The sequence below is a fragment of the Thermobia domestica genome, chromosome 16 (assembly GCF_964235325.1).
Source record: "Thermobia domestica chromosome 16, izTheDome1.hap1.1, whole genome shotgun sequence".
NCBI classification, from domain to species: domain Eukaryota; kingdom Metazoa; phylum Arthropoda; class Insecta; order Zygentoma; family Lepismatidae; genus Thermobia; species Thermobia domestica.
The window spans coordinates 98,518,101-98,531,777 of NC_137469.1; the positions used below are offsets into that span (position 1 = coordinate 98,518,101).

The 13,677-nt window shown below is 30.7% G+C and overlaps 1 protein-coding gene across 2 annotated transcripts in view; it reads right to left on the reverse strand.

Annotated features, from left to right (window-relative positions):
* Nucleotides 1-552: 552 nt before the first annotated feature.
* LOC145673266 (pancreatic triacylglycerol lipase-like) overlaps nucleotides 553-13,677 on the reverse strand; it is a 273,081-nt gene continuing 259,956 nt past the window's right edge. For both annotated transcript variants that reach the window (XM_081742803.1, XM_081742802.1), the window contains exons 11-13: nucleotides 10,143-10,346; nucleotides 6,074-6,175; nucleotides 553-2,752 (exon numbers count right to left, since the gene is read on the reverse strand). In XM_081742803.1, coding sequence (XP_081598929.1) covers nucleotides 2,644-2,752; nucleotides 6,074-6,175; nucleotides 10,143-10,346 — 415 coding nt within the window. In that variant the 3' untranslated portion in view covers nucleotides 553-2,643. The remainder of the gene's footprint in view (nucleotides 2,753-6,073; nucleotides 6,176-10,142; nucleotides 10,347-13,677) is intronic.

Below are 13,677 nucleotides of genomic sequence, written 5' to 3' on the forward strand. Positions count from 1 at the left end.
ACTTTGTAACCTGCACATTGTAGCAAATTTAATAATCTACAAAAAGGAATTGTGATTTTTTGAAGGACTTAAGAGGAAAGAATCATAGCGCAAAAAGTGACTAACGTCAGAAAATGTAGGGTTTTCCGGATCACCCAGAGTTAACACACTGTCTGGGTGGTCGAAAACTTGGATTTTTAACTAGTGCCTACGTACAAACAATAAAGATTTAAAGTATGACCTTTAGCAAGGTAAAATGTATTTTTCGACTGGACTAAGAGGTTACTTTCAGCAGTTATTTTCAATAAGTTCTTTACTGAGTAGCAGACTCCTTAAACTATATTGACCAAAAATGATGAAAGAAAGAGTCTTCATGTTGTTCGATGGATTGAAAACTTGTTAAAATGAAATTAAGTTGTAATTAATGAGTCTTTTGTTCCTGTTTATACTAGAATATGCAATCAGAAATTTGCTTTAAGTCTACCTTGCTATAGCTCACAAATGCCTAGGAAAAGATTCTCATTTTAAGCTTACGTACAGATTTGGATGTTTAAATTAATAAGACAAAATAAATAATTTTCTACAAAAATATTTTATTTACAAATATGTACAAATCAACAACGAAGTGAACTTTCATAAAGATAATATATAATAATAATAACTATAGAATAGTATTGCTATACGTACAACGCATATCAACACCTCTTTCAGACAAATTGAGATCCTACTGAGTGAATAACACAGCTATTTTTTTCTTTTTCTTAATTAGCTAGCATCATGATTCGAGTGAAAGATATAACTTAAAGGTATGAAAATAAAGCACAGATAATATCACAAAGTTTTAGAGAAATTCAATTCAACAATACAGGTAAATAAATGAAACTTTTCGCTTAAATACATTACTCAACTTATAGCGAGGAAGTAACAATAGTTGTTTTGGTGCATACTTACATAGTAGATATAACCACTTTTACGAAATACTATATATATAATATAAGAAGTATGTTCTATGTCGAATTAACGTATTTATAAATTCTTATTTTTGTATGAGATTTATATGTCATACTCTCCCACTATCATGGCATAATGCGCTATAAAATTTGGCTCCATTATTTTCATCTGGTTTACTTATATTTAGGTACACATCATAGTTTGTACATATGTTATTAAGTTGATAATAAGCAAATGAAGGAAGGAAGTTTTCATGCATAACAAACACATGCATGTGTGACATAATCGAGTACACCGACTACTTTTCCTAAAGATGTGCACCAACTTAAATCTATTCAAAGCACTCTAAATACTATTTGATTTTCTCCAGAATTCCTAGTTGTACACCATGAGAATAAAGTCTTACCCTGATTAACATAAATCATATCTTAGAAGATATGATCGACAGAAACGCGGAATTTGTGATTTACGTTAACCAACAAATCTTTTTTTGTTAGATATCCTATTTCAACATGGTACCAATTTTAAAACAGCTCAGCATGTTTCCAACTAGCATTATTTTTGTGAAATAAATTTTTCAAATCAAAGACCTGAAAATCCTTGGTAGAACTTACGAAGAAACTTATCGTAAGTTTTGTGAACATAATTAGTAAGCAAATAACGACATGAAATTTGCTTTATCACTATTTAATAGAAAATAAATTTTTAAATTACTATATGCATAGTTTTCAAAGTGTATATACCCTACTGCGTAAATTATGAAAATTGAATAACACATGACAGCCTTATATCACAAAGAAAAATAATATACTGTACATATATAAAATTTTCATTATTCACTTCATGCTAAATATATCCTTAATATCTTAATTACAAAATGCAATCCAAACTACAATTTATCTAGCGTCACCACCATTTTTCACAAAAAAAAGCTACAAAAAGAATACTGGCTTTTATCCAAAATGTATCCCTACTTAAAAGAACATATACAGTTATTATAATGGCCATTATTATTTTACTTCGATGCTATAATATATACTTTGGTACATTTTAATATTAATCATCAATTCACACAGCTGCAAGTGCAGGATATGTGTGCTCTTCTCCATACTATAAGGAACATAGTAACCGTTTGTATTTTAAGTTGTCTACAGGATAACCCCTAGTTAATCAAGTGTGACCAGGTCTTAATATTCAGTCGCTCTTTAAATTCTTAACCCTTTTATAATTACAAAGAAATATTTGCAAAGTATTTATTATTTTTAATTAGTATTTGAAAATTTGAAGACCTCAGCAAAGATACACTAAAAGAAGTTAAAAGTTATTTTTTTTTAATTGCAAGATTTTAAATCGTTTAGAATTTTATTTTTTTCAGTTTAATAACATTTTAATTATTAAAATTTAATGACATATTTTATTCTTTAATGTATCATTACAATATCATTTATGTTCGGTTTTTTTAAATATTATTTTATTTCTGAAATGCTTGATCTTCGTCAGAATTTTTCATTAACTAATAAGTTCTACGCTAAATCTTCAATTATTGAAGCGCTTCAGTGTTTTCAAAAAAAAATGATAAATAGCTTCTAGGTGATCAGTTTTAATGATTTTTTAAAGTAGATATTATTCTAGCAATTAACAATATTTTAATAGAAATTCAGATTGATGGTCTCGACTATTTATACTTATATCGGACTTCATTTATATTAGCAATTACGATAAATCCTCTTTCTCCTCGGTTATATCCTCTTTCTCGTGCGTGTCTGTGGGCTTTCTCGCGTAATCCTGAAGTATCGTTTCGTCCGAGAAGTAGTCATCGTACCTTACAAAATAGAAATACAACAAATAAGAAAATACTTTCTTCCTTAAAACATTTGTTGTGACAAAAGTATTTAATTATTATTGCAGAATATTAGTTGCATAAGATGAGGATGAAGTTAGGTGATTGAAGTTTTGAATTAATCAGACAATGTCATCAGAACTCTGATTTTGCCTGGACATCAGTAATGTAAATGTCTACCTTAATCGATTTATCTGACTTACGTTCCTCAAGTTATTAGTAATGTTGATGTCAAATACTTGGAATCAAACAAATTGTGTTATATGCGTACGTATTGAGCTTTACAAAAATTCTTGTATAATTTGTAAGTTCTCTCTGCAATACCTCCATACAGAAAAACACTAAAATAACTCTCGTACGTCTAATTTACAACAATCTTATTAAAAATCCTAGTGATGAATTAAAGAAGCATAAATACTGCATACTAGTTGAGTTTTAAGGTTGTGTATTTATAATAAAGACGTGTTATAATCTCGATCAACTTCTTAATAGAAAATTCCAAGTTTTTGTTTTAACGTTATATAGTATTTTCTTTCATTTATTTCTCAAATAGTTTTAACTTAAATCACGTTAGTTTTTTATTGTTATTAACTTATCTTTCTCGACGAGAAATGTGACAGCTCATTAGTTAATGATATTGTTAATTAGTTATTTCACATTGTCTTTAGGGTACTGTTCTTCCAACAAAGCATGAAGTATCCTGAACAAAGTGAAATTATTTTGTCTTTTCAAAGTTTCACATATTCAAATCTGTACATAATTTAACTGACAAGTCAAGTTATTTTATTCCTGAGATAAAATCTCATTTCTATTCAATAGATAGTTTATGAATATGATATTTAAGAAAGATTTTTGTTACATTTTGTAATGAATTATTGTGTTTGTTGTTGTTATAAATGGATTATTGTAAGGATTAGTTTTAAAGATTTAGAAGCATAGAGTGACGGAAAAACTTTGTTATCTACCTATTAATTACCTCTTAATTACACCTTTTAGAGCATTTTACAGTAAATATATTTTAAGGTATTTTAAAAGATTTTTAGTATATAAATGCACTTTTGTTCTGCATTTTCTGCAAATTTATAGTGCAAACAAATCCTAACCTTGCTAATATGTTACATTTTTGTAATTATTCAGTGGATTACATTTAATATGATTTTATTCGGTATCCAGACTGTAAAAACTTATATAATTCACAATGTACAATTACCGGAAATTAAATCCGAGTATCCACACTAAAGGCAAGAATAATATAAGTCAACTATGAGGGTACTCAATTTCCAGATATAGTGTATAACCAGTAGTGTAATCAAATCAGTCCAAAAAACATTTTGTGGTAGACAATTTCTATTTTAAGTAGTGAAAGTAAAAAGAAATATATTTCAAGTGGGAAATCATTAGCTATAAAATATTCTTATGCTTTTCAGCCTTAAAGGTTTGTAATATAGTTCGTATAATTTTTAAGATCTCAAGATACAAATTAAGAATGTGACTTACAGCAAATTCAACATTTTGAAGGTGAGTTCATTCTTTCTTAATACGGTAACTTCCAATTAATTTCTCTAAGCAAACACAAAACTAAAATTTTCAAGATTTATCGATATGTATTTCATACTTTGAACTGATTCGTTATGTTGCATGCAACATGTTGATAGTTATCTGTGTTAGGATATGTACTACATAATGCATTGTGTTTTCAACATATATTCTTGTGTGTACCATTCCCCCATCAACAGTGCTGAACCATAAATTTAAGTGCAGCAAAAATTTCAGAATAAATTAACGTTGACACATAAGAAATAAAGTGACGTTTGAAGGCAGTTACCGCTTAATAATTTTGTGCATGATAGAAATAGACGAATTTATTTGAAAACAGAGTAGCAAATTCGTCTGGTCGGATAAGTTAATGACAGCTGCCACCACAATAAATACCACCTTTTGTTTCTACCTTCAATATGAATAGGCTATGCTTCACGTAATATCAACAAAGAATTCTGAGTGTGTGAGCGGACAGTACATTTAAATAACCCCAAGTAGATGAAAATTATGATAAAGATTATATTTGTAGATGATCATTTTGGTTCTTCCTATATTATCCTGCGAATAATACCACATTATACCCTAGTCATTTAAAATACAAAAGAAGGTAGAAACCCGTTTCTTTTTAAAAATTGTTTATGTATTGACTGCCATGTATTTTGATATGTTTCGATGAAACGAATTCATTGTTTATCACAAGACAGTAACTTCTGTGCCAATGACAATTAGGCATTATTGTTACATTATTTGTAGTAACATAGTAATATATATATATATATATATATATATATATATATATATAGCAATGAAGAAAACTGCGAAATCATTGGTATATCCGCTAAAGAAATATTACTCATAACAGCGTAAGTCAAGGATGACAATGTACGAAAAAGAAAATAAATATATGATGAAAGAAAGGAGAAGAAGATAGAAAGAAATCGAAAATTCCATATTTATAAGACATGTTCGGGTTAAATCATCACATTCCTGATGATGTCAACAGTTTGGTTCTCGAAATATTATAACTTCCGAATAACTTTCAACGTAGATCAGTTTAAGGATCAGAAAGATATGTATTGATAATTCATATAGTTTATAATTAAATCAAAACTAATGTAGAAAACTCACAGCAATTAGCAATATTTTACATTAGCAATTAGCAATTGAAGACCTTGGTGCAAGAAGGTGATAGCTCCAAATGCGTATTTGATTCACAATTGAATAAAAAATGTTAAAACGCAATTTGTTATTATTTAGCATCTAAACATTTTGTAAAGAAATGTGATATAGGGATAAAAAAACATTTCTTTGAAAAAGTTTGGAGGCTAAAGTAGAGTAAATAGATTTATTTTGTTTCAATCCTGAACCAAATGTAAAATTAGAGCTCTCCTCTTCTTACACCAACGTCATCAATTACGACTTTAATCTATAATATACGATAATGAAAATCGTATTTCAACGAAATAAGTATGCATGGACAAACCAAGACAAACCAAGTTGAAATAGGTATGAAGAGCATAAGTAGACTGTTTTGTATGCATAAGAATTGGATAGCCCTGAAATTTTGCGGAATTTCCGACTGCAAGTATCTACTACAGACTGTAAGTATCTAATATATCTAATACTTAGCAATGGTTAGTCTCCCATATTATAACCGCACGATTACTATAATCATCAGAACCTTCACAAAATACATGGCAGTGGTGTGAATTTCACAAAACAGAAGGTCAAGAATTTTTTTTAAAAAAAATCTAATTTTCATACTCTTGGCAGTCGTCGTAGAAAACAGCAGAAGATCTTGATGCGATGTCTGCATAACCAGACTTTCCCACACTGCATAATGTACTGGATCCAATGTTACGTTTCCTGAGGAAGAAAAGGAATAACATTTCGAATTAAGCCTAGGTGCATCTCTTATTGAATCATTATTAAAATCAGAGCATTAATAAAAGAAAGACACTTATAACTTACATATTCTGTCAACAACGATGTTGGCAGTAAGAAATTGACCAATTGGAATACAATGTTTGGATTGTAAAAAAAATATTGTATTTTCGTTACGACAAGGAAAACTTAACTAAAATTTTGCAAGGATATTAAATAATTATATTTAAGTTTCTGAACACCAATTCAACTAAGTAAAAAGTAGTTAAATTCAATTTGCAAACTACTATCCTAACAGGACAGGTAAAGAAAAGTACTAATCTACCAAAACATGGCAACAATCCAGATTCGCATACATTATACGAATCTGTTCCATATAATTCTAAAACATTCTTTACAAAGAATAACAGCCATTAAGCTTTCTTACGTACTCAGACATTCTTATTGAGATCCTAGAAAAGTAAACGTAAGAATAGGAATCTTACACTACGTGAAAAGGTTAGTGGTTGTCTTGACAAAACTGTACCAAACTTTATCTAGACTTACAGTAATCTTTAGACTTATGATGGAATGGCAAAAAGAAACACTTAAAAATGAGACTTATGCTATATATGTAACGATTCTTCTATATCTGGATTATATAAACATTGAAGATTAAGCAAATATAATATAATGTACACAAAAGTAATGAATTTCCAAGTGAAATACATACAGATTTAAAGTAATTCCTCATAAAAAGCTAGAGTTAAAAAATTAAGGAATTTAGTTTAAAACTATATGTATTTTATTTAACTTTTTTCTACTAATGTTGTTTCCTTTGTAAATGCAAATTGTGAAAAACTCCCAGGAAAAATGAATTCTTAAGAAATAAGAAAACCTGCTTATGCATTAGGTATGCTAATTAACTATTATATACTTAACAAATTGAAACCTAAGCCTTATCTGGCAAGCATTCAATGTTTAAAAAGATGTTGTTTGAGTTTAGTGTCCCTTTTAGTAGCGAGGCTATATAAAACGTGAATCTACAGTTTAACGTGGGACCGAACTACATGAGCTCCCGGCAGGAATCGAACCTGGGTCTCCCACACAAAGGGTGCTAACCGCTTAGCTTCGAGAGAGCTCAATATTTTAAAAAAGTAAATTAGTACAACTAACAATCTTATATTTTGTCTAATAATGCTAGACGTAGTCAGAGATAACAAAGACACGCATCTATTTAATGTCTTTTAACCTATGATTGTGTTTGGATTTAGCAGATAATATCCTTTACAACCATCTATAAAATTATCAGGAAAAATGTATGTATTACGGAAATTAAAGATGTTTGAAAGTGGAAATTCATTAAACACACCATATTATCATACTTCTATTCACATTTGTCGTGATTTGAGATAACTTTACTGGAACATAAAAAGATATAAGTGGCAAAGGAAGGCTATAAGAGCAACATACACTAAACTACCTGATGTAGGTTAAAGAAAACACTGAATAAATTGTTTTACTCGAAGTACTGTTCATTCATTCATATTAATATTAGGTTGCTGCAAATTAAATGTTTGCTTTGAGGTCTGTTGAGTAATTCACCTCACAACATAAAACAGGGATGAACTAAGGTCACGCGTCTAACGTCACAAACTGAATATGGCCAGGAAACAGGTTGGGATACACAAATAGTCAAGATATATTCCATTGTTGAAAGGGTCATATGAAACTGCTCCATGGAGAGCGCACAATTATGAGTGATTTGTCTTGACGAACTTAAACGGGGACATTATACATAGCAAGCCAAAATAAACATTAACAGTGCATTTGGGCTAGGAATAGCCAATGAACACATCATTTTCCGCTGATTTTTCTCAAATTCCATTTCGGTGACAGCATTGGAAAATGAGCCCCGTGGCCATCGATTAACATCATGTTCGAATAATTTCCTCATGAACGCTGTGAAAGTAGACTCTTAGAAAAGTGTTTGTGTCACCTGCAGACAAGTTAGGGATACATTGAACCACTGTCGTTTGGTAAGGTAAAAAAGGTGCCACATGAATTGAAACCGCCAACAAGAATTCAGGTCTGGAGGTGTGCAGTTGTCTAAGGGATACCCAGGAAAGTTTCCTGCATCCCTTAAAATATAATTTTAAGATTGTCAATTCAGATGAAAAAATGGATCTAGTACGACAATCATAGAGAGAACAATGTGCCCCCGGGTTAGATCATCCATGTGCCCCCGGGCCAGTTTCGGCCCACTGAACTCTTTCATCCGGCCAGCCTGACCTCTTATTGAAAATATATTTCTTACATAATCTTAAACTGAATTGAAAATATTTCCTAGATAACTGATGTCCACCTTGGAAAATATTATCCATTTTGGAACATCCAGTGTATCACGGAACACTGAGAACATGAAGAATCAAATTCCCCACTAGAATGATAAATACATAGATTTTTCTTCTTTTCGTTAATAAATAAATATTTTTGGTTGTCGTTATAATAGATTTTATGTTCTTGTGATATTAAGACTACTTTTTCCGTTAAATATGGCCGTTCGATTGTTATGAAAATGTTATACATTGTCTCATACGGTCATTGAGCCAGTAAGTTCTCTGTGATTGGCCCACTCCCTATTTCGACTTGCGCATAGTTGGACTAGGATGATCACTAAACCACCTCTGCGCTCACAGAAAGTGTTGTTGCTGGTATGGTGCTTTATAATGAAAGTCGTTTTCCGCCAGTGAAAACATCAGTGGGGATTCACATTGTGTTCAACTCCATTAAGTGCACCACAAACTTGTTCTTAATAATCCATCAATAGTCAACACAGTTGGTGTTCTCATGTTGGACGACAATGTTCACCCACATGTCGCACAAAGGACATTGCAGATTCTTCATGAGTTGTAGTGTGAAATCCTTACTCTCTCACTATATTTCCCTGATATATCTTCCAGTGATTACCACTCTTCCGTTATATCAATCACTTCTTGTAAGCGAAGACCTTTCTTATGATTGGGCGACGCAATGTACGTTGAGGACTTATGCGCATCTCAGACTTCATATTTTTTCGCCATATAATTCAATCATTGGCTGAGTGATACGCTGGCTATTTTGATTAAATAGATATTGTACTTTTATATTTTATTTTTTACTCGTATTTTATTTTTTGTCTTTGAAAATGAAACGCCTGAGGCGGATATTTCCTTCGCACCAACTTAATATAAGGAGCAAAAATTAAAGAAAGATTTATTTGTATGTCAGAAGAGCAAAACGTAAAATGTAACTATAAATATATTGCTATGATATTGTATCATTCACTGCCTCCTAGGATTAATGAAACAGGAGTTTTTCTTAAATACATAGCTAATAGATACTGTAAGTGTACATATAACATTAAGAGTCTTTAGGAACAAATTTGGAAGTTGGAGAAGAAAGTAAATGGCAATTGTATTTAATTAAACATGACATTTATCATAAATTAAGTATGGTACGGGTTAATTATATCATGATTGTAGTCAGCGTTAATATGGACAGTAATTAGTCTCTACTAACCCATCTTTTTGTTAAACAACAATAAATGGTTAATTCCCATAAATTTTCTAATTATACTCCGTTATTTTTAAATGGATACCATTCATTCTAGCCGTTGAAATTTCTTGTATAAAATAAAAGACAAATTCTGACCAAAGCATTTACTATTTAATAAATAATAGCGTTACAATTTCGGTAAAGTATCTTTGCTTTCATCAGACACATTATTTCTGATGATATGTCTGATGAACGCAAAGATACTTTACCGAAATTGTAACGCTATTATTTATTAGATAGTAAATGCTTTGGTCAGAATTTGTCTTTTATTTTTCATTTTTTTTTAATATTTGAAACATCAATTAAGATCTATATGTTAATTTAATTTGCAAATTATTTATTGGCGGAGTCATTGTCACTATTAATTTCTTACCCTCTTTGAGACATGGTCATTTCTGTTACTTCAATTTTTGATACATAGAGATGATTGTTGCACCAAAAGAAACACAGAGAGCGTGGCTGTAAGACATCCATATCATATTCCCAATAAAACTCCACTTTCCTCACTTTACCGAGGTCCATTGGATTGGTTATCACAAAACTTCTAGGTTTCCCATGTTGTAATCGTACATAACCACTGCATTAAAAGAATATAGATATTATAAAGTTTTGTAAAATTAGTACAGAATTCTTGCAGTAAATTTTAAAAGTCTTTGAGTATTTTCGTATGACTTTCTACTATCTTGTTGTGAGGTTCATGTTTATATGTGCACATCAAAACATTTTACTGTGTAAATATAGAATTTGTAAAGGGAAAGTAGTATATAGTTGAACTGCTTGGATGCTAAATGGCCTAATTCCAAAATTGAATTTTCCACGAGTGAAATTTTAAGTTCAATTTTTCATGAACAATTCATATTTCTGTCACGTTGGCTACAAGATAACTTTGTATCTTATAGTTTTATAATTTATTGATTACAAAAATATTTTAGAAACATACTATCTATAGAGGTGAATGAAAAGAATCAATATTTTTATTGTTTAAAATTAGGTCACTTGGCATGATATTTCAGTAAAAATATAAAATTACAAACAGATCTGTTTTCCAGAGCTTACAAATTTACAGGTTTGTTTTACAAGCCATACGATATTATGAAACAGAAACACTGAAACAGTAGTAAAGACTCATTACTAAGTATGAATGTTCTTGCTTCTAATTTGTAAGATACAGTCGTAATAAAATACATATAATTTTAAAAGAATGACTTGATCAGTTCTAGATAGTATTATTTTTTCTGAAACAAGGACCAAAATATTGCTATTAAAAGACTGATCATAAATGTTAAAATCCAGAAGATCTGGAAATTTCTTTAACTATACTTTTGCTGTTAGATACGACTGTGTAATCTGTACAGAAGACAGATATTTAAAAACATAAATGACTATTTAAAAAAATAATTATTTTATAGTTATAAAAGCGCAAACATGAAATTTACATTGAATGAAACTCATCCTAGTGGCATTCCAAACTAGTTAATCCATTGATTAATTATATTCACTCTAATGTATATTACACACACTATATTCATCGTATAACAATAAAAAGAGTAAAAATACACATATATTCTACGTACGAGTAAAATTCTCAAATATATTATCAAAGTTAACATATGATGATACCTAATTGAAATAATCATTTTAAACCTTCTTCTAAATATTCGTGATCAATGTAAAATAGGTTTCTGCGATAATTTCTTTACCTTGAGTTTAAAAACTCTGCTATCCAATATTTTATCTTAGTTTGGTAGTTTAGTGTATATTTTTTTGTTCTTCGAATAGAATGGTGTGATTTATTAATCAATTCCTTGGTAAGTGTAAATTAGTAAATGTGTTCGTATTCTATAAGCGAAAATCATAATGTATTTAAAATATCTGTGAACATACCTGATCCACGTATACATATTTATATATTTCTTTAAAAGAAATTATGATTTTCGTTCATAGAATACGAAACATCTATACATGTAAAACTTCCCACAATCTAAATGAAGGAAATAGATGATATGTTTTGTCTCTCAAATAAAGATTTGCTAGATGCATTAGAAGTTACGGAAGGCAAAATTCGTTTCTGCAGAATGAAACTACTCACTAGAGCACTGCTTTCGCAAAATATAATTACGTATGTTAATAGCAAGTGAAAACTAGCATGACCTGGTTTAGTGGTTTATAATGTATGGTTGAATTAACGAAATAAAGTATTATTTTATGTATCTTAGTAGACAGCTCTGTTATATGTTTATTTCGTATCATATTTTCAGATATCCAGGTATCAGCTTCATCACTTATTATGGTAAGTTTTCTGTTATAGCACGTTATTAGGTTGAATTAAAATTTATTAGATTCGATTATATTATGCTTACTGGTTGTCATCCAGGTTGCTGTGGTTTGACGAAATTTTGCGTAAGTTGATGAAATTTTGTATTCTTCATTTGGGAAATTTAAAAATCCATTTTAGTGTCGGCATACTATGCATTATAAAACGGATTTCATTATATTGGATAAAATATTTAGTTATAAAATGAATAGTGTTGGCTCTCATATTAATCTCTGTGGGATTTCAGGAGTGGCGTGTAAGTTTGATTCTATTACATAGATTTCTATAAACTATATTCTATTTTTCGAGTAAGACTGGAACAGACAAACTCTAGTCGTCCTATGCCATAATGATTGAACATAGCCAGTAAACTATGAGTACTATGATTTACAAGACCAAAAGCTTTGGGCCAATCTAAGAGACCTAAAATTATATGATCTATTTACTATGATATTTTTGGGGAATTTTAGAGAACAGTGGCAAGACAGAAATTATAAGTATAATTATCAGCTTTCTCTATGATTAAGGATATAATTATCTTTTCTGTTTTAAACTTATAAGGAAAATGCTGTTTGTAAGAAACTATCACATATTATCATTAAGAGCAAGACATAATCTGGATGCATAATGAATCTTACTTTTGTACTAGAACGAAAGTATGAAATGAGAGCAAAAAGTTCAAAACGAAATAGAAATAGGTGCCATCAGAAGGAATATCTGTGAATTTCAATTAGGCATTCTCTATGTTAAGTGAATACAAAAAAACTACTAAACGACTGAAGCCACTTCACGATTGTTGAAGTTTAGCATCACTTTTCAGAGCAAATCTACAGTTTAAGGTGGAATCCGAATCATTTTAATGTATCAATGCTTTCTCACTACGCCAATGCTGAAGTCACATTCACTAAAAGCGCGTGTGCAGCCATTAAACCAGTGGAAAGGGCTAAAGCCAGTTCACGATGTCCAAACAAGTAATATGCCTATTTTTCAGATTATTGGCAAGAATAAAATTATCAGTGAGAAGGTACCTAACAGCTGGAATATCCACTTTTGGTTTGCAGAAAAGTAACAATGCGGTTTCGGTATGGAATTAATAAGGCCTTGTTAGGTGACTGAGGTCATGACGAACCATATCTGTACACACGTCAAGTAATTTCTGTAAACTCGTAATAAACTCGAATCTGTCGTTGAATGAGACGCCAAAGGTGTTAAATAGGGGTTAAGATCAGGTGAGTTTGGAGGTCAGCGCATCAATTGAAATTTATCATTGTGTTCCCCGAACCACTGCAGCACAATAGCAAAGGATGTAGTCCTGCTGAAAGATGTCATTGATAGCCGGAAATATGGTCGACAATGGGTGTATGATCAACAATGACCTTCCTCTAGCTACGAGCGGTCATACTGCTCTTTACACCACTACGGGGCCATGGATGACTACGTGAAGGTTTCCCAAACTATAATGGAGCCACCACTGACCTGTCGTCGTTCTACTGTACACGTTTTGAGCACCTGTTCCCCTGGAAGATAATTTTGACATCGATGTGATGAAGGCTGTGTCGCCATATTCATCGGACCACAAGTTGGTCCATTGCTC